Genomic DNA, 22,243 nt, shown 5'->3' on the forward strand with positions numbered 1-22,243 from the left:
TATATATATATAAACTTATCAAATTTGTGGCTAAATATTGAGACTGTGGGTTGTTGTTGTTGTTTATTGGGTGAGAGCTTGTAAGTAATCAATTGATTCTTTCAGCTTAAGTTCATCTTCAAATTGGACTTAAGTATCTTTTACAATTGGGAAATGGGTTGCTCTGTGTCATTGAAGTATGTCGGCAGGGTTTGACATGTAAAGACGATTACTAAAGGTTAAAATAGTAAATTTGTGATTTAAATAGGTCAATTGACCAGTCAAAGGTCATTAAGGTTAATTTACCTTGTGTCAGAGGTGGTAGGGGTGTCATTGTTAACTTTTCCAAGCTTAAGGGTTGTCATTGTTCAAAAATAGGTTAACTTTCATCTGCCTGTCAATAGGGCAAACCTCAGGGGGTGTGAGTGTAATTAACTCTTCAATTTTTATCTTAATCAAGAACGATTATGGAACAAATTTTAAATCACAATTAATTAGTTCGGTGTGTTGGGAGTCGTGACTCACAATTTTGTAAGTCACAATTCTCAAAACATCAAATTATTATAAGAATACGAGATGAGTAACATTTTTCTAAAAAAAATTAACAATATAATGTCAATCAATATATATATATATATATATATATATATATATCTACGCCTTTCACTGCTCCATATTGATGGAACCAGTACACTACCCGTTATCATGATTATGACGTTAAATTTTCATAGGTACAAACATTGTCTAAAACACTCTCTAGGGACAAACATTGTTTAAAACGCTTTAATTTTAGGATAAATTGTAGTGACACTTCTCCAGCTTTATTTAAAAGACAAGTAAATACAATTTAGATTATTTTTGGACAATGACACCCCTAGGTTTGCAAACTTGAACAATGACGCCCTATTCTATGAAAAAAGGAGCCAAACACAACCTTAATTGACGTGAAATATTTAATATTCCTTAAGATATATTTTAATTCTCTCATAAAATGACCAAACTACTATTATCTTTCTCTTTTCAATCCTATTTTTGCCAGACACAGATTCTCGTCTCTCTCTGTCAACCTTCTCATCTTGGTGGTGGCGACGAAGGTTGTGGGTTAAGATGCGGTGGTCGGGTGTAATACCTCGATATTTTAAAAAGGATTTATTAATTAAATTAATTTATATTAAATTATTATTATTATTATTATTATTTTTAAATGATTTGTTTTAGTTAATTAGGTGCTTGATAGTTGTGATTTGTTTTATTTAATTAAGTGCATAGGTAAATTGTATTGTTTTAATTAAATTATATTTTTTACTTTTATTTGTTAAATTTATATGGTGTTTGATTTGTGGAATGCTAGTTAGTAAATTGTTTATTTGATTTGCGTGATTTTATGTTGGTGTAACTTTATTGTTAATTATTGATAGCTATTAAATTTAATTTCATTATTTTAGGTATTTAAGTTATTTGGATTGGGATTAAAGGAAGTTGGACCAACGGATGTGGTATTGGGCTTGAAGGAAGCCTTGTTTGGTTAATTGGTAAAGGCCCGTGGTCGTGAGGATATTTAATAATTATCTTTGCATAATTATACCTATATAATTACATGTGTATATTAATTCATTATTAAATCATGTGGAGGGATATAGATGTCAATATAATTATATATTGATATATATAGGTATATATAATTTATTTAACTAATGGTTATATATGGAAGGTAATATATATATATATTTACATTAAAATATATGTATGTATATATATTATTTAAAAGATAAAGATTATTTATTTTATATGATAATAATCCTAATGGGAAAAGGATTTAGGTTTTTGGATGTGTATAAATAGACACATAAGACTTTAGGGTTATGAGTTTTTCCACGTTAGAAAAATAAGAGAATTAGAGAGAGAAGAAGAAGGGTTAACGAAGAGGAGGCTGGATCAAAGAATGTAAGAGGAGACCGGATTTGGAAAAGAAAAGGCGAGTTCCTCTCTACTTCTCCTCTTAGAACTCATAAACTTATCACCTTGATTATCGAAATTATAATTTTATTTTATTTTATTAAATTATTATTCAGATTGGAGGAGCATATTTATTCTTTACAAAATTATAGAATTAAACATGTGAATATATGTATGCATTGTTCTGATAATTTAGATCTTGTATGTGAGGTTAGGTTAATTAAATTTTATTTTTTCTATTTTTATATTTTGCATTAACCTTGTGTAGCACGATTAATTAAATTAAATGGATTTTAATTTAATTGTATATGTTCATTTATGCCCAAAATAATAAATAAAGCTTTTGGAATTTTCTAAGTTTTTTTTAAAAATTTTCTGGAATTAATTTATATTTTTAATGTTATTATAGAAATTATTTATATATACTGTTATATATAGAAATATGTTAAATTGTTTAACATATGACATTCCTGGAGGCGGCTGTAACTTGCGCAGCAAATAGGGTGTGCAATCCAGTGTGGTGCGGCTTAGAGTAAGTTGGTGTAGCACTGATCTGGGCCATGGGTTAAGTTGATGAGTGACTAGAATAATCCTATGCTTCGCGGTGCATGGAGGGATGGTGCACTTGAGCATCTAGACCATTCCTTAGGTCTGGTTGAAGGAGGGATTATCCAGTGTAGCGCGGCGTACCAAATCAACCAACAGCAACCAATTAGGAGCTTCCAGCACGCGCCGAGAGTGGCTCAGGCGCGTGCAGGCGCGTGAACGCGCCTGCCGATAAGGGGAGGCGCGTGGAGGCGCGTGGGAGTAGTCTAGGGGTATGTGGCGGCGCATGAAGGCGCGTGGGGATGCGTGTGAGGTCCTGGAAAGTTGCTTGAGACTCCGGTGAAGTTCCAGTATTTATCTTAAGCTTGTTAGGGTTAAAATTAATCATTAGAGGGTGTGTTCTTAATGTTCTGAGAGCCTCAGAGTGTTACTAAGATACCTAGTAGCATTTAGTGGTATAAATACAATTAATTAAATATTTTTGCAATGAAAGGAGGTGTATATATGTATATATATATGTAGATATGATTTTAAATAGTCAACGATTGGTATGGAATGTATGATACACACATATATATATATTATAAAATATATGTGTATATATATATTATTTAAGATTATTAAATATTATAAATCTTGTTTGGTATGACTTGATTCGTGTATGGTATGGTTGATTTAAAATCGTAATAGATACACGGTTATTAAATTAAGGACATGCTTATTATATGCATGTGAAGTCTATGTATAATTATACCTAGAGTTAAGTTTAAAGTTAGTACATGGTTAAATTGTAGGCATGGATGAGTTGCCAAAGGCTTTGATATACTGCCTTATTGGTTATGAATAAATTTCATATATGGGAAGCATGGTTGAATTGCTAATTAATTGTAAAAGTAAATATATTGAAGGAAACATGGTTGAATTACTAGTATATAAATAAATATATTTATAAATGGCATGGTTGATTTGCCGGTGCATATTTAAATTGCTATATGTGTAGATGACTAAATTACTATTTAGGATGGAGTTAAGGTGAGTGGGGTTTACTTTATGAGAAAATTATAAAAGGGGGGGCTTGGTATAGGTATGACTAATAATTAATTATTGGTGAGTGGTTTTAACAATTTAATGCCCTATTAACAGATAGGATTCTTGTACTATATATATAAGTATTTATATATATTGGTAGCATCGTATATTAAAGTTAAAGCTTAATTAGGGATGGTTTTGGTAAAGATGATCTGTTTATTGGTTTTCAGAGGCTTGGTAAAGAGAACTTGTTCGTAGGGTTTAACCCGCGATTTATTTTTCAGGTTGTTAGAAGGTCAAGTCTCAAGGTTGAGGATCCGCAACTGGAGGACTTATCCATTCCTTCTATTTGCTTAAAAGTAGGATATTAGTTTTGTTTCAGTTGATATTAGTATTTATTTGGTTGAAATTCTAAATAGTAACTTTTGGTTAAGGGGTCCTTGAGTTACGGGATTCTTGAGTTGTAACCATTTGGAAGTTATTAATGGATTTACTATTAATTAGATTTCTTCAGCGTTTTATTTTATTCTTTATTTCATTTTGTAATCCGTGCTTGTTTAAATACTATAATTGGTTTGATATTCCCTAATTTTGTGTGCAGACTTGATTAACCCGTGTTCCGAAATTAGGGGGTATCACAGTTGGTATCAGAGCACTCCAGGTTCAAGTGTCTCTAGGATTCTATCGTATAAGACTTCCGCGTAGTGTTCTTTATTGTTTAGAGCTTAAGTTTAGGATTCATTGTATTCTTTACGGTTCGGTTTAATCGTGCTGATGTCTGTCCTTCTGTGTTGACAGAATGGCTAACGCAAGAACCAGAAGGAACAATCGGCAACGAAGGGAAGCGGCCCGTAGGCAGCGTCAGGAGGATGAAGGTCAGTTTTATGAGGAGCAGGAGGAAGTTCAGCAGACTGGGGATCGGGGAGAAAATCCAAAGTTTCCTCCTCACATCAATGACCTCATTGCTCGGGCTATAGAAGTTGGGGTAGCAGCTGCACTTCGGAATCAGCCTCAGGTACAGCCGGTACCGTTACCAGCACCGGTTATTCAGACTGATACTTGGGAGAAGGCCAGGAGTTCTTTCACAAAAGGGAGTCCACCTGAGTTCACGGGCTCTACCGATGCGAGAGCAGCTCACCAGTGGAAACAGGACATTGAGCGACATCTTCGCTTGGTTCAGTGCACGGAGGTTCAGAAGCAGATGCTTGCTACCTTCAAGCTAGTTGGGGATGCACTGCAGTGGTGGGAGTCAGTTACCACCATAAAGGAGAGGATGGCATTCACTTATGATGAGTTCAGTGCACGCTTTGAAGAAAAGTATTTCCCTTATGCAGTTAGGGCATGCATGAAGACTGAGTTTCTTAATCTGCAGCAGGGGACCATGACAGTGGCGGAGTATGAACAGCAGTTCACACGCTTATCTCTCTTTGCACCGGAGGTGGTGGATACAGAGGAGAAGAAGCGCAACAGTTTCGTCAAAGGACTGATGTGGTCTATCAAGAGAGCTATTACTGGTAGTCCAGCCTACACTACTTATGCTCAAGTGGTGGACGCAGCTTTGCAGCTTTATCAGCTAAATGAGGATTTGAGACAGACTAGGGCTGAGAAGCGGGGTGGCAAAGACTTTGCTAATCAGCCAGCTGAGAAAGTGAATGATAATGTGAACCGACAGAATGATAAGGGCAGATTCCAGGGCCAGCAGCCTCGGAAGAGGCACAAGGGTAATTCAGAAGTTCAGAGAGAGAGAGTTTCCACTCAGCAGACTGGAGCACCTCAGACTGGACAGGGACAGCTATAGGGTAATCACCAGGAGGGACAGTCAAATATATTTAGGGGTCATTGCTATAAGTGTGGAGATTATGGGCATTCAGCCAAACGGTGTCCTGGGTTGGCTCAGAAACAGTATGGGCAACAGGGACAGTGGCAACCATTACCTACTCCACAGATTCCACGTGTGCAGGCTCAGACATTTCCGGCCTTAGCAGCACCACCGCCACCGCAGGGACAGCCTATACAGCAGTTACATCAGGGCATGGTGTACAATGCCACACCTTGCAATGCATGGGTACCTCAGAAGAATTGAGGGTATGTTTTCTATTTCAAGGTAGATGTAGAAATGACTTAGTAGATATAAGTGCATCATGTTCATTAGTATCTGGATGGTTTTGGCTTATGATGGTGATATATATTTATACATATATATACCAATCATTGACTGTTAGTATATCACACTACTAGGTGTTTAAGTAATTTACACAATTGTGAGCATTTTATTATAGATATTTACATATTAGATATCTTACATGGCAAACAGTGGAATAAGGGAAAATGAAAATTTGGGACAAATAATCAAAATTTCATTTCATGGATTCGTGAATTCCGAGAACGAAATTCCTTTTGTTAGGGGGGAAGAATGTAATACCTCGATATTTTAAAAGGGATTTATTAATTAAATTAATTTATATTATATTATTATTATTTTTAAATGATTTGTTTTAGTTAATTAGGTGCTTGATAGTTGTGATTTGTTTTATTTAATTAAGTGCATAGGTAAATTGTATTGTTTTAATTAAATTATATTTTTTACTTTTATTTGTTAAATTTATATGGTGTTTGATTTGTGGAATGCTAGTTAGTAAATTATTTATTTGATTTGCGTGATTTTATGTTGGTGTAACTTTATTGTTAATTATTGGTAGCTATTAAATTTAATTTCATTATTTTAGGTATTTAAGTTATTTGGATTGGGACTAAAGGAAGTTGGACCAACGGATGTGGTATTGGGCTTGAAGGAAGCCTTGTTGGGTTAATTGGTAAAGGCCCGTGGTTATGAGGATATTTAATAATTATCTTTGCAAAATTATACCTATATAATTACATGTGTATATTAATTCATTATTAAATCATGTGGAGGGATATATATGTCAATATAATTATATATTGATATATATAGGTATATATAATTTATTTAACTAATGGTTATATATGGAAGGTAATATATATATATATATATATTTACATTAAAATATATGTATGTATATATATTATTTAAAAGATAAAGATTATTTATTTTATATGATAATAATCCTAATGGGAAAAGGATTTAGGTTTTTGGATGTGTATAAATAGACACATAAGACTTTAGGGTTATGAGTTTTTCCACGTTAGAAAAATAAGAGAATTAGAGAGAGAAGAAGAAGGGCTAACGAAGAGGAGGCCGGATCAAAGAACGTAAGAGGAGACCGGATTTGGAAAAGAAAAGACAAGTTCCTCTCTACTTCTCCTCTTAGAACTCATAAACTTATCACCTTGATTATCGAAATTATAATTTTATTTTATTAAATTAAATTATTATTCAGATTGGAGGAGCATATTTATGGAAGGTAATATATATATATATATATTTACATTAAAATATATGTATGTATATATATTATTTAAAAGATAAATATTATTTATTTTATATGATAATAATCCTAATGGGAAAATAATTTAGGTTTTTGGATGTGTATAAATAAACACATAAGACTTTAGGGTTAGGAGTTTTTCCACGTTAGAAAAATAAGAGAATTAGAGAGAGAAGAAGAAGGGCTAACGAAGAGGAGGCCGGATCAAAGAATGTAAGAGGAGACCGGATTTGGAAAAGAAAAGGCGAGTTCCTCTCTACTTCTCCTCTTAGAACTCATAAACTTATCACATTGATTATCGAAATTATAATTTTATTTTATTAAATTAAATTATTATTCAGATTGGAGGAGCATATTTATTCTTTACAAAATTATAGAATTAAACATGTGAATATATGTATGCATTGTTCTGATAATTTAGATCTTGTATGTGAGGTTAGGTTAATTAAATTTTATTTTTTCTAAAATTTTTATATTTTGCGTTAACCTTGTGTAGCACGATTAATTAAATTAAATGGATTTTAATTTAATTGTATATGTTCATTTATGCCCAAAATAATAAATAAAGCTTTTGGAATTTTCTAAGTTTTTTTTTAAAAATTTTCTGGAATTAATTTATATTTTTAATGTTATTATAGAAATTATTTATATATACTGTTATATATAGAAATATGTTAAATTGTTTAACATATGACATTCCTGGAGGCGGCTGTAACTTGCGCAGCAAATAGGGTGTGCAATCCAGTGTGGTGCGGCTTAGAGTAAGTTGGTGTAGCACTGATCTGGGCCATGGGTTAAGTTGATGAGTGACTAGAATAATCCTATGCTTCGCGGTGCATGGAGGGATGGTGCACTTGAGCATCTAGACCATTCCTTAGGTCTGGTTGAAGGAGGGATTATCCAGTGTAGCGCGGCGTACCAAATCAACCAACAGCAACCAATTAGGAGCTGTCAACACGCGCCGAGAGTGGCTCAGGCGCGTGAGGGCGCGTGCAGGCGCGTGGACGCGCCTGCCGGTAAGGGGAAGCGCGTGGAGGCGCGTGGGAGTAGTCTAGGGGTATGTGGCGGCGCGTGAAGGCGCGTGGGGATGCGTGTGAGGTCCTGGAAAGTTGCTTGAGACTCCGGTGAAGTTCCAGTATTTATCTTAAGCTTGTTAGGGTTAAAATTAATCATTAGAGGCTGTGTTCTTGATGTTCTGAGAGCCTCAGAGTGTTACTAAGATACCTAGTAGCAGTTAGTGGTATAAATACAATTAATTAAATATTTTTGCAATGAAAGGAGGTGTATATATGTATATATATATATATATATATATATATATATATATATGTAGATATGATTTTAAATAGTCAACGATTGGTATGGAATGTATGATACACACATATATATATATATTATAAAATATATGTGTATATATATATTATTTAAGATTATTAAATATTATAAATCTTGTTTGGTATGACTTGATTCGTGTATGGTATGGTTAATTTAAAATCGTAATAAATACATAGTTATTAAATTAAGGACATGCTTATTATATGCATGTGAAGTCTATGTATAATTATACCTAGAGTTAAGTTTAAAGTTAGTGCATGGTTGAATTATAGGCATGAATGAGTTGCCAAAGGTTTTGATATACTGCCTTATTGGTTATGAATAAATTTCATATATGGGAAGCATAGTTAAATTGCTAATTAATTGTAAAAGTAAATATATTGAAGGAAGTATGGTTGAATTGCTAGTATATAAATAAATATATTTATAAATGGCATGGTTGATTTGCCGGTGCATATTTAAATTGCTATATGTGTAGATGACTAAATTACTGTTTAGGATGGAGTTAAGGTGAGTGGGGTTTACTTTATGAGAAAATTATAAAAGGGGGGGCTTGGTCTAGGTATGACTAATAATTAATTATTGGTGAGTGGTTTTGACAATTTAATGCCCTATTAACAGATAGGATTCTTGTACTATATATATAAGTATTTATATATATTGGTAGCATCGTATATTAAAGTTAAAGTTTAATTATGGATGGTTTTGGTAAAGATGATCTGTTTATTGGTTTTCAGAGGCTTGGTAGAGAGAACTTGCTCGTAGGGTTTAACCCGCGATTTATTTTTCAGGTTGTTAGAAGGTCAAGTCTCAAGGTTGAGGATCCGCAACTGGAGGACTTAGCCATTCCTTCTATTTGCTTAAAAGTAGGATATTAGTTTTGTTTCAGTTGATATTAGTATTTATTTGGTTGAAATTCTAAATAGTAACTTTTGGTTAAGAGGTCCTTGAGTTACGGGATTCCCGAGTTATAACCATTTAGAAGTTATTAATGGATTTACTATTAATTGGATTTCTTCAGCGTTTTATTTTATTCTTTATTTCATTTTGTAATCCGTGCTTGTTTAAATACTATAATTGGTTTGATATTCCCTAATTTTGTGCGCGGACTTGATCGACCCGTGTTCCGAAATTGGGGGGTATCACATTGGGTTGCGGCGGCAAAGGTTATGGGTGAAGATGCGGTGATTGGGTGGCGGCGACGAAAGTCGTGGATGAAATGGGTTGACCGAAGTTGGGTTGTGGGTGAAATGGGTTCACTGAAGTCAATTTTTAGTGGTGGGGTTGGATATGGTGGTGGTCGGATGTGTGGTGCTCGCCGTTGCCGAGCACATCGTTGGAAGCCGTCGTCGTTTCAATCTATCTCGTCGTGCTGGTTCAGCGTCGTCTTCTTCGTGAGGGTTGCAAAGGCACGACTTATTGAAGATTTCAGCCACAAATTCTTCCAACAACTGGTCTTCGCCGTTAGGTATTGCATTTGCGCGGGGTCTAGCTACCATCGAAATCTAATGCCGGACAACCTCCTCGTCAATGACAAAGGCGATTTCATCACGTTTGGGGTGTCTTTGTTCGGGACTTTAGCAAACCTAGGGGGTGTCACTGTCCAAAAATGACCTAAGTTGTATTTACTTGTCTTTTAAGCAAACCTGGTGGAGTGTCACTGCAATTTACCCTTAATTTTATGTATGTATTCTTTGGACATCAACTTTTCATAGCTACAAATATTGTTTAAATCACTTTTTATATATGTATTTTTTTTTAGATATGGAGTACTATTATATTTCTCTCGTAGATTTTACTTCTGCTAGTCAATGTGTTAAATTTAAGTTTCGAAAAGTATATATTTTTTTTAAAATAAACACTCTGACTAATTTTATGGCTTCAAAAGTATAGTAATGATAGAAAATCTTAATAGTCCACAAATTCGACTAATTTTATGTGAGTGGAAGTTAATGTCATCATGATGTCAAAAATATTAATGACATCATCTTAATTTTTGCTCGCATAAATCAGTTGAAGTTGTTCGTAATCCTGAAAATTATCAATCCGTCGTTCAAAATATATGGCATGCATGAACCACATACAATTCTTGTAGTGAAAAAGTAACTCTGATCACTTAAAAATATAATTAATTAAGAAAGAAACTGAATCCTAAACAAAATTTTAGTTTGAACATGATCGATCTTCATCTCACCTTGTTCTCATGACTTCTTGCATTGTAGTATGTATTCGGAGAAGGACTACAATTGAATTTGATTCTTAGTACTGCCAAAAAGTACTACTCAAGTATTGGACACATTAGTTGGTAGAGCCCTATGGATGTGTGTGTGTGTGTGTGTGTGTGTGTGTGTGTGTAGTGAAGTAGCATGGGGGTTGAGAGGCTTTGTTGATTAGACCGGTGGCTCGTCCCCATGCATAAAAAGACTCCAACCACCACAAAATAACACCTTGTTTCGTCAAAGCATAAATCCATAAATACCACATTATATTCATCATCTCCATGCATCTCAGTCTCTCTCTCTCTCTCTCTAAAAAAATCTCTCTTTCTCTCTCTATTTGCATATTTGTCTGATCCGGACCGTAGTACTTTTGCAAGTACTATGGAGAACGGAGGAGGAGGAGGAGAACAACAAAACTGTTTATGTTAGTATATTTCATTAATTACATCCATCATCTTCCTTTATGTATTATAATATTTCTAGTACGTGTTAAAACTCCAAAAAATACATCATCTCCCATGCATCTCAATCTTCACCTACCTCTCTCTCTCTCTCTCTCTCTCTCTCTATATATATATATATGGATATTTGCCTGATCCAAAGTGCATGTATTAAAAATATTTTATAGTTTTAGTACATGTATTAAGAGAATTTCTTATTCTATACCAAATTCTAATTTTTTTATGACTTCATGGGATCGAAAACTGGCTCCAAAAGTTCTTCAACTTCCAACTACAGCATAATGAACAAAGTTTACATATGTATTATTTTTCAACCCATGCATCAAAATTAAGCATACATATTTATGTGTACGTGTGTGTGTGTGTGTGTGAAATTATATGAACCCTTGATTGACAAACTCATAAGAGTGGATGAAATAATATGATTAATATTGACATGGTTCAAGTACTGCTACCAAAAGTGGCACAGCAGTAATCACCCCATTAATCTAATTATGAGGTGCTTGGAAAGAAACTCTCTCTCTCTCTCTCTCTCACACACACACACACACAGACGCATATGAATACATAGTCATGTAAATAGCAAAATCATTCTCTCCTCTCCCTTTTTTTTTTTTTTCAGGCAAAGGTCATGCTGTGATTCTATTTGGAACACTCATTTGAGCAAGAAATTGGAGTTCACTGCTATTGTCGAGGGACCACTGTACTAATGTGTTAGAGAAGCCTCGACCTCGGACCTTCACGTGGTTCAGAGGTCGGGATTAGTGTCGGACCGTCGCTAGCTAGCAGTTAGAGTAGTACTATACATGCCAACTACAAAATGATTCAGGAATTTATTTTTGGAGGATTCGATATAAAAGTATGCTATTTAAAGAATTGATTACAGTTAACAATGTTTCAACAATATATGTATCTTGTTCCATTCAAAAAAAATATATGTATCTTGTGCTTAAAAATTGTTGTTTGAGTGAAGAATCAAATTTCTAATATTTGATTTAGTTGTACTAGAAAGAGGATTTGAAATAGCACCTGCTTACTACAACATAGATTTTATTACCATTGTTTTGGTTGAAGCCCGAGATCTTGTATGAACTGTCCGAATAATATTTTGGAGGAACAATTTTTCTTTATTAGGACAGAAAGAATAATAAGATGGAAGAGTCATCTTTAGAAAGAGCAAAAAAAAAAAAAAAAAAAAAAAATTAGAACTATAATACAATTTTAAATTATAATAATATCCTTCATAATTACAATATTATAAACAGTGACATATATAATAGAAAAAATAATTTAAAAATTTCCTTTTCTCCTCTCTCCAACCGACACCTAAGGTGTCAACTTCTTCTCTTTTCAAAAAGTAAAAAGAAAGGAAATTCTTTCCTAAACATATTTCATCCCTTCTTAATTTGTTTTCTCCTTTCCACTCAATTCTTTTTCTTCTTACCAATTACACATTAGAAAGAATTCAATTTTGATAGGATGTACATAGTATTCCAAATTAATTAAAAGGTACCCTGAATTGAATAATGCTGAATTTTTTTTTCAAGATGTATATCACTGCTCCACGTTTAATAGTCCCATTTCTATATCTTTAAATTTAGTTAAAGTAGCCACTTCAGAACAAAAATAAAGAAAAGAGTACAAACCTTCATCAATAATTTTTTTATTATTATTATTATTATTATTATTTTTTTGGCATTGACTAAATCTCTAAGCAATTTTTGGTAGTGTGTACGCACGACGTTGTCTTGTCTGATCTGTTCTTATTGTTAGGAATATATGAACCCCACCCCTCTAACTAGTTTTGATATTAGTTGTTGGAAATTAATTTTTTTTTTTTTGAGTACATGCAGGGAAAGTATATCATCACACATCATTAAATATGCGTATGTAGATATACAATTATGCATCAATCAAGCTCCGCATAATGTTTTAGGCGGTTCTTTCAAACCTCCAGAGCTACGTTCATAGGGATGGTAATGGAGAAGATTTTGGGTGGGTGAACCCCCTGTTAGAAATACTCCGCCCGATCCCGCTTAAACGGAGTGCCTTGCCACCCCAACCCCGCCTCATTTATAGTTTTTTATCTCACCGACACCCGTGCCGTTTACTCCCAAATGTTTTCTTTCTGTTTTATTATTTTTTCTTTCCACACACAATTATACAAATATACAACCCACACAAAAAGCGTTATCAATAACTAATACACTTGCATTACAAACTAAAATTAAAACTAATAGTAAAATTAAACCTAAATGGGGTGGGGTGACCCTCCCCCTCCTCCACCCCCACACCAAAATCGACCAAATCCCTTAAACGATTTCCCAAAATCAGCTTAAGTATCCCCCACCGAGCAAATTGTAATCCCTAAACATTCGCGAAGGGAGAACTTTTTAATTGTTCAGCGGTAGAGAATGCATCTACTGCCAGTCTACCACTCACTTAATCACCCCATCATTGGTATCTACCACTCACTCTCGGCCACCAATTTCAATGAAGGTTGCATACTATTCTACCTTGCACACGCCCTTCTCTCTCCTCACATCTCACAACCAAACCCTTCTTCTTCTCTACCTTCTCCACTCAACTCCACCTCTATTTATAGATAGAGTCTTCAATAAATTCTTTGTTCGATAATGATTTCCAGAACTTAGCAAACAAGTTATCAAATCAATCACAACTATAACAATAAAGACCTAATAGCTTCCTCCACTAGCCTACACCCGGGACAGAAATTCTTATTTTTACCTCAAAAATCTTGGGTAAATATATAAATGCCCCCGTAACTTTATCCCTCAAGAATTGAGACACAGTACCAACACTCACCTGTTGTATATTTATGCATAAATAATACTCCATCCATCCCATAACAAAATTCACATTTTCATTTTTGTGATCTCAAAATAATTGTTTCAATTCAAATTTCAATGTACTATTTTTAAAATATTTTTAATTTACCATCCTTACCTTAACATTATAAAAGCAATTAAAAAATGTGGACCCACCGTAGAAGGGTACATTTGAAAATTCATTCCCTACTACTATAATAAAATATACTCTTTCTGTCCAAAATAAAAAATAAAAAAATATCATTTTTCCAAAACTTAACTTTTTAAGAATATTGTTTTATAGTAGTAACAAATGAAATTTCAAATATACTCGTTGTCATGCGCTGAGTTCACACAATTTAAATTGTTTTTATAACTTCAGGACAATGAGATTAAATTATTAATATTTTAAAAAATAATGCATTAAAAAAAATTGAGACTTGTTAATTTGGAACAATCATAAAGTTAGTTTTTTTTGTTTTTTTGAAAGATAAATTCAATTTATTAAAGTAGAGAAACTATACAAGCCCAAAGTGAAAGGCTCAAGTAGAGCCCAACATTACAATTAACTGATCAAACAACAAGCCCAAAGGCAACAACCCAAACAACCACTTGGGAGACAGCCCAAACAAATCATTTAGCGAAACATTGGTGACCGTTACCAGCAGCACCACAATCCGGTTATAGGATGGAGTGAAACTCCGAGTTCACAAATCCGACTGTTTTGCCGGAGGATGAACAGTAGGAGGTAATTCCCAGTCTTCTGCAAGCTGCTGTCCAATTGTGGAATCGGGGACGACTAAATTTAAAAGCTTGGTCCCAACTGCATTCAAAGTGAGACGAAAGAGTGAATTTTGCGACAATTTCTTCTTAATAAATATCCTTCGATTGTGTTTAGCCCAAACATTTTAAAGTAGTGAAACCATTGCCAATCTCGAGACAAATGAAAAAGAAAAATGGGGGTACAAAAGTCCGTAACCTAATTATGTCCAGCTGCTAACTTGTCCAAGGATGGTGCATTTCCACTTGCGGACGTTACGTGTCAGAAGTCAAACTAGCATTATAATTTTCCCTGATGTCCACTAAGAGATTCTGACAAAGTAGACCCCACAAGGACTTTTACCATTACATATAATGTAGTACATCTCATTCATATATATATATATATATATATACACACACACACACCATGACTCTTCTAGATACACCAAGAGCCCAGTAATTCTACCTTGCCCACTGTCACACACCGGCAAAAGCCTACAATACATTAGTGAGAAGTACACTCTCACACTGGATCTTCTATTAATTACAATGATACACCAAGAGCTCAGTAATTCTACCTTGCCCACTGTCACACACCGGCAAAAGCCTACAATACATTAGTGAGAAGTACACTCTCACACTGGATCTTCTATTAATTACAATGATATATTGTGTGTGTATATGTGTGTGTATATATATATATATATATATATATATTTACCAAGATATATTGTATATACACAAACATCATATGGAAAGTGATTGATTCTCAATTATTTAGCATACGATATAACAAGAGAGTGAAAATTACAAACTATAAATAGTGTACAAAACGAATCGTATCTACGTAGTTTATGGATTGTAATATCGGTCATAATTGCGGTATCGGTCTTTATGTCAGTATAAACTGACCAATATCAATCGCATATAAATTTAAAAAAAGGTCACCGATACGTCACTTTGAGAAAAGGTCATCTATCAGTTGATAGTACGGCGAATAGAATTGACTATGTCAGCTATTGATGAAGGCCTTGATACGTGAAATCATTTCATGGGCTCGAGTTTGCGAGAGCTGAGACTTGTTAAGAATCTGAAATGCATGGCCTACACCATTGTACACCACATGCTCGACTTTTTTACCTGCACTAGCCAAAGCAGCACAAAACTCCAAGTCCCTGTCTTTCAATATATCCAACTCGGACACACAAACCAGGGTAGGCAAAAGCCTCAAGTCCTCCAACTTAGTGAGCCCTTTTGCCACTGGGTTGCAACATGGATGGTCACGGCTCGCACTGGCAGGCAGCGACATCCTCCAATACGCATCAGAGGCCGCCAAGCTGAGCGCCGAGCGCGGCGGTTGCACCATATACTTCTCAGAATTAGTCCTCACCTCTCCTCCAAAAAAGGGTTGTATTAAAATGGTCCCTTTAAAGCCCAAAGGCTTTAAATCCATGGCTTCGAATCCACTGCTAGAACATAGTCTCAAGGCCACATTGTGAGCTATATTGGCACCGGCACTGTCACCGGCTAGAAAGATGCTAGAGAAGTTGCACTGCCGTGACCACCATTCATTGTTACCACATAGAGACTGTTGTTTCAGCCACATAAGAGCTTGAAAACCGTCGTCGTAGGCAGCCGGAAGAGGATTTTCCGGTGCCAATCGATAGTTCACCGACACGATCAAGCAACCGGCATTGGCGGCTAGGCGTGCTAGGAACTCATGGTAGCAACTCCAAGAGGCTGAGCCAACACAAAATCCACCTCCATGGAAGTAGACAAGCAAAGGGAGCTGCTTGTTATGACATTTCGGAACATAAAACCGTGCCCAAATGTTTGTGCACTTGTTAATCACCATGTCCCTAGATGTCACGCCCAACTCCGAGGGCAATGCACACGAGACACATGGCACGATCTGGGGTCGTTCCACGTGTCCATCTTGGTGAACTCTAATCAGCCCTTCAATTTCTTCAATCACAACACCATGTTGATGGTGAGTGTCTTTCTTGATTTGGAGAGAACTCAAAGTTGGATCTATGGTTATTGTAGCCATTATTCTTTTTCTCATATGAGTATGTGAAGAACAAATAACAGAAAATTTTCGGGAATTTTTTTTTGTTTGGTTACAGAATGTAGGTTCATTGGGACATTCTTATATAGGGACTGAAAAGACAGTATGGGCATAACCCTATCTTTTCACGCCAACTGGGCAATTGGGAAATGTCCACGTGTCTTCACATGGACACTCTAGTGTGGGGGTATGTTCATAGGTAGGGCTTACATATTTTCCAACGCCTTTACGTTACCCAATTGAGAATAATGCACCATCGTTTTTTCATTTCACATTGTACAAAAATAATAGTTTATGTTGTTTGTTGTCACCTAACCAAAAAAATCAACTCTAAAAAACTCTTAATTGTTTTAAAAATCAAATAAAACATGTCAAATTGTATGGTCTAAGGTGTGAACTTGAAAAATTTTCATTTTAGGAGTTAATCAAAGTCACTTCACTGCGCCGCCGCCAACGACGACCACGGCCACCGACAGGCGACACCTAAGGGCTGCAATGCCATTTACCACAAATTCATGACTGCACACATCCAATGTATTTGGACTGCTAAAAAATCAACTCTAAAAAACTCTTAATTGTTTTAAAAATCAAATAAAACATGTCAAATTGTATGGTCTAAGGTGTGAACTTGAAAATTTTTCATTTTAGGAGTTAATCAAAGTCACTTCACTGCGCTGCCGCCCCCGACGACCACGGCCACCGACAGGCGACACCTAAGGGCTGCAATGCCATTTACCACAAATTCATGACTGCACACATCCAATGTATTTGGACTGCTAATACACTAGTGGCCCTACTTGAAAGGTCAATATATATATACAGTGATTTATATGTGTGCAATCATGAAAAAAAAAGAGGAAAAAGCATCAATTACACACTAGAAAGGTCTTCTCTCTGAAATGTGGAGTGACAGTTTTGACTTATGGATTGAAATGTTGAGGTTAGAAAAGAAGAGTCCCGAGCTCTGAAATGAGTGGGGTGACAAATGTTGACACATTGAAGAACAATACATGTACTGGGGTCAAAACACAACCGACTTTGATTTACATGTTGCCTCCCAATAACACACTTTTTAGACCAACTGTTTAATTAGCTAGAGATTTTTAATCCAACCAGAGCTTGTGTGTGGACCTGAATGAGGCAAGTCATTTAGTTTTACTCATGCTAGCTTTTTGTGTAGGGGCCTTTCCCTTTTTTCAGGGCATCCATGGAACATGCTTGTCAATTCATATCTCTTTCAGCGCCAAAATGGAGTTGTGGATCATGATGGTCAAACACTTTCCCTACTCAAACCACTGAGTTCCACCCAATATGCATGTATGTGTTTGCGGCTCTCTCTCTCTCTCTCTCTCTCTCTCTCTCTCTTTCTATATATATATATATATAGGCACTAAACCAACTATTTTATACAAAGAAAGTGTTGGAATTAACATGGTATGAAGCTATACATTAAAAATGTTTTAAAAAAGACTTGTAACGAAAAGGAATGAATAAAAATTATTTACATGAGATTAAGGCAAAGATGACGGGCAAGCAATAACTCTACCACTGTGATAAGTGTCCCAAACCAATAGAATGAGCTAGAAATACAGTTAAAGATTCATTAAACCATATTTCTTTACTAAGATATTCATATTAATTTAAAATTGTGTGTGTGTATAACGCATAAAAACATCAATATTGGAATCAAAGTCTTCTTCATTTTGGATGAGTTGGATATGGAATTTCGGCGAGGAAAATATCATCAGGATGGAGTTGGGAAAATGTCGACTTTAAATCCACGGTTCATTGTTGACCTCCACTACCAAAGTGAAAGGAGTGTGAAAATCCAAGATCATTTTTTTCTCATATCACTACGTGAAATCTACATCTTGTGCGTCCCCACAAAACTTGTACTCGAAGAAGGAACTTGGAAGTAGTGGGCCATGTATATGATGTAGTTACACAGATTAAGTTGATGCATGACATGGGCCACATTCATCAACTTGATCACTTCTCGCGCGATTGAGTCAACAACTCAATCGATTGATCAGATTAATGGAACTATTTTTTACTTTTATGTTCGTGAAAGTTGCCATCATGATGACATTGATGATAGAATTGACGTCATGATTCTTCTATCGAATTTATTTCACTGTCAGACTCAATATTACGACTTTAAAATACAACTACAACTCTCTCTTCTTTTTTTTTTCCGAAAAATTGATAGGAAACACTTCTTTTTAGATTAACTTTTCCAAAAAAATAAAAAATACTAAGGACTTACTTGTTTTATAATTCTAAAAATAACTTTCAAGAATTTAAAAATAAAAAACTATCTTTAAAGAATTATAAAAGGCAATTTAATTATCCCATACATCATTGTGACTTGTGTTTGAATTGAATCCCTCGTGGGCTTGTCCACTTTTGGAAGACAATGGATCACGTGGTCAAAAGGAATGAGGAGAAAGGAGAGAGACAGTTTTCTGAAAAGGAAGGTTGCCAATTTGCATGTAATTCTCAAAACATTATCTTATATATGATATGATCTGCATCTTGATCAAAACATGATCTTATACAGTATATGATACGATCTGCATTTTCTTCTTTCTTTTTTATTCTGATTTATAGGTATTTCTACCCACACATTCTTGTCACGTGACACACACACACTTTAGGCGGCATTGCGTGATGGGAGCACACTTTTTCATCAGTAACCACATGATTTGATCGCACACACATACGTGTATGTATATAAGAAATGTGGGCCTAATAAAATGAACTAATGTATAAAACCTAGTCTCTCGTTCTCATAGTTACAAAACAGACTCTTAGTTTTATACATTAGCTCATTATATTAGGCCCACATTTCCTATATGGATATATGTGTGAACGAACCATGTGGTAAAAAATGAAATAATGTGCACCCATCACGCAATGCCATCGAAACTGTGTGTGTGTGTGTGTCACGTGACAAGAATGTGTGGGTAGAAATATCTCTAAATCAGAATAAAAAAGAAAAAGAAAATGCAGATCATATATTATATATATATATATATATCTATATATAAAAGATAATGTTTTGAAAATTACATGCACATTGGCAACCTCCTTTATTCTTAAAACATTCTCTCTCCTTTCTCCTCTTTCCTTTTGACCACATTATCCATTATCTTCCAAAAGTGGACAAGCCCACGAGGGATTCAATCAAACACATGTCATGGATAATGCATCGGATAATTATATAAAGATCGAATAGAATAATTTTTAACAGCTGTCTACAAGGATATTCGTTTTTTCACGTGTGTGCAAATACCTAATTATATATTGCTCATATATATGATATATATATATATACACACACATAAACAGTTCCAGTTTCAAATAACTAGGACGAGGTTTGTTCTATTGATCTTTGGGTTTCTAAGTATATATAAGATGATAATTAGATTGTAACTTTTGTCACATTGACATACATACATACATACATACATATATATATATATGCCCCATCTGAGTTCAAATAGTAACAATCACAACATAAGACGATTAAACTTACTACAACACTGTTAAAGTAGTATATATAACATATATATCAATCCAAAAGGCAAAGATTATTACTATAAATCATCACAATCAGGACATATAAATATTAAACAAAAGCACATCTTCAGCTCTAACGATTCATGCCTTCTTGAACTGCTGGAGGCACTGACACCTCTCGTTTTCGCCTTTCCACGTTCCCATGCCACCCTATTTGATCCCAATTAAACACAAGAAAAATTATGTTAAAACTTCTAAAATATATTGTGACGCGGTTCTCTAACAACTTAAACTTTTAGAATAGTTGGTTGTTAAAACAATATGTATAAAGAGATAGACCTATGGACATGTCGAATCCCTGCTTCTTGAGCTCTCTATATTCTTGACAGAGAGCACATCCCTCGCAGCAACAATGAACGCAGCAATCTGTGCACGGGCTCTCCTCCAAGAAATACTGTCCCCTCAATTTGGGGCGATAGAAGCACGAATACAGACACGAGCAACTCGTCAAGCACATTATTAGCATGTACAATGCTCCACTCACTCCGCATGCTGTACATACACATAGTGATCATTTTATCATTACAATTCTGAATCTTTAAGAACAAATTTAATTTATGTTATTGGGACTTACATGTCGATCCTCTGTCAACAATTTCCGCTATTCGACCAAATGTAATACATGGGCACCAGCATGTTAAGCAACCTACGAGTCAATAAATGTAACCAAAAGATCAGGGATATTTTTATTGTTCACAAAAATTGAAAGATATTTCACAAATTCTTTAAAAAAATATGACAGAAAATTAATTTGCAAAATTAAGGCTATTCATAATATAGATATACTCTTATTCAGTGTTACATACATCCTCTATGAATTTGGTACGATTTAAGTATTAATATATATATATATCTATATATATATACATATATACATATATTCCTTCACTTTTGGTTAAATTATCTACCATGAAATGACCAGACAATTCACAATAGTACCAAATCAGTAACAACCAACTCCTCAAAAGTTTAAATGATTAGAGAGTGTTTAAATTAACTATTATATCCTATTATAATACGTAATATGGATTCAACTAATCAAGATATGGCACGATAAATTCTCTGGTTAATTAAAACCAAAAATCACTGCAAATTATCATATGATAAGAGCATGTTATTTGAATTTATGGAGGATATAAAGAATCATTACTTCCAAATGAACTTTTTAAAGCTCCATAAAGTTTATTTTTGGTCAATTGAAAAAAAATAATAATAATAAAATAAAATAATCTGAAAAAAAAATTGTGAATTAATCCACTTGGAAGGTACATTGACTAAAAAATGAAGGCATTTTAAAAGCCCAAAAAAAAAAAAAAAAAAAAAAAAAAAAAAAAAAAAAACACTTATCAATAAAGATTAATAATCAAATGAATGAAAATAAATTCAAAAACGGGGAATACTATTAAAATTTATTGAATTAATAACAACAATTTTAAAAAATATATATTTATTCTTATTAAAATCTATCATTTTATTTGTTTCTACTAAATTAATTAACCTACATTGTGTAGCGTAAGTGCCTGTGATATGAGGACTAATTTCTTCATGCAAGCATGCAAGAAAAAACACTTACAACTGCTAACATCGTCGAAGCAATCGCAGAGACCAGTCGACCAAGTTACCGGAGAATGAGAGTCAGTGGTTGCAGAAGCGTTTGTAGGATTGTTCTGACTTGTCATTTTCACCGGAATGGCGGTGGTTGTTGCCGGATATTTGAAATGGGAAGTAAGTTCAGCCGGCGGTGGTGCTTGTGGTGGTGCTGATGGTGTCGACATGTTCTTAAAATCGTTTGATGGGAATATGGTGGAGAGAGAGTAGTTAAAGGGTAGTTCAATTTTGAAGTTCAAACGGCACATGGATTGTGCCTCCTAACGGTTGGCCAACCGTTAATAGATTAAAACCATATATATATATATATATATATATATATATATATATATATTTACTTTTTAAGAAATAAAAATAAAATAAAAGTCTTTCATTTAAGTGACATGTCTAGCTATTTAAACACAAATTTAATTGTTTTTAGTCAGAATTGATAAGCGGATCACTTAAATCCTCCTCTGTATTG

General features: G+C 34.4%; 2 protein-coding genes and 1 long non-coding RNA gene across 3 annotated transcripts; 1 reads left to right on the top strand and 2 right to left on the bottom strand.

Annotated features, from left to right (window-relative positions):
- The first annotated feature begins 10,782 nt into the window (after positions 1-10,782).
- On the top strand, positions 10,783-11,988 carry LOC132305569 (uncharacterized). Its single transcript, XR_009481629.1, has 2 exons — positions 10,783-10,895; positions 11,555-11,988. It is a non-coding gene; the product is annotated as an uncharacterized LOC132305569 (long non-coding RNA).
- Positions 11,989-15,269: 3,281 nt separating this feature from the next.
- On the bottom strand, positions 15,270-16,629 carry LOC132302643 (probable carboxylesterase 6). The gene has a single exon (XM_059799554.1). It carries the CDS (start codon positions 16,585-16,587, stop codon positions 15,535-15,537), a length of 1,053 nt encoding a protein of 350 aa, XP_059655537.1. The 5' UTR covers positions 16,588-16,629; the 3' UTR covers positions 15,270-15,534.
- Positions 16,630-20,118: 3,489 nt separating this feature from the next.
- On the bottom strand, positions 20,119-21,989 carry LOC132305570 (protein PLANT CADMIUM RESISTANCE 2-like). Its single transcript, XM_059803198.1, has 4 exons — positions 21,746-21,989; positions 20,747-20,818; positions 20,452-20,664; positions 20,119-20,322 (listed from the first exon to the last, which is right to left on the bottom strand). Exons 1-4 carry the CDS (start codon positions 21,945-21,947, stop codon positions 20,246-20,248), a joined length of 564 nt encoding a protein of 187 aa, XP_059659181.1. The 5' UTR covers positions 21,948-21,989; the 3' UTR covers positions 20,119-20,245.
- Positions 21,990-22,243: the final 254 nt, after the last annotated feature.

The sequence above is a fragment of the Cornus florida genome, unplaced genomic scaffold (genome assembly GCF_030987335.1).
Source record: "Cornus florida cultivar Cherokee Brave unplaced genomic scaffold, ASM3098733v1 CherokeeBrave_3.0.0_Hap2_Chr04, whole genome shotgun sequence".
Classification (NCBI taxonomy): Eukaryota; Viridiplantae; Streptophyta; class Magnoliopsida; order Cornales; family Cornaceae; genus Cornus; species Cornus florida.

What these genes read in the sequence shown, in the direction of transcription:
- LOC132302643 (XM_059799554.1), bottom strand. Translation starts at nt 16,587, where the DNA reads ATGAGAAAAAGAATAATGGCTACAATAACCATAGATCCAACTTTGAGT.
- LOC132305570 (XM_059803198.1), bottom strand. Translation starts at nt 21,947, where the DNA reads ATGTCGACACCATCAGCACCACCACAAGCACCACCGCCGGCTGAACTT. An exon ending in TGTTGACAGAGGATCGACAT is followed by an intron (nt 20,665 to 20,746) that starts GTAAGTCCCAAT and finishes GTGTATGTACAG; the next exon opens with CATGCGGAGTGAGTGGAGCA. An exon ending in GGGATTCGACATGTCCATAG is followed by an intron (nt 20,323 to 20,451) that starts GTCTATCTCTTT and finishes GGGATCAAATAG; the next exon opens with GGTGGCATGGGAACGTGGAA.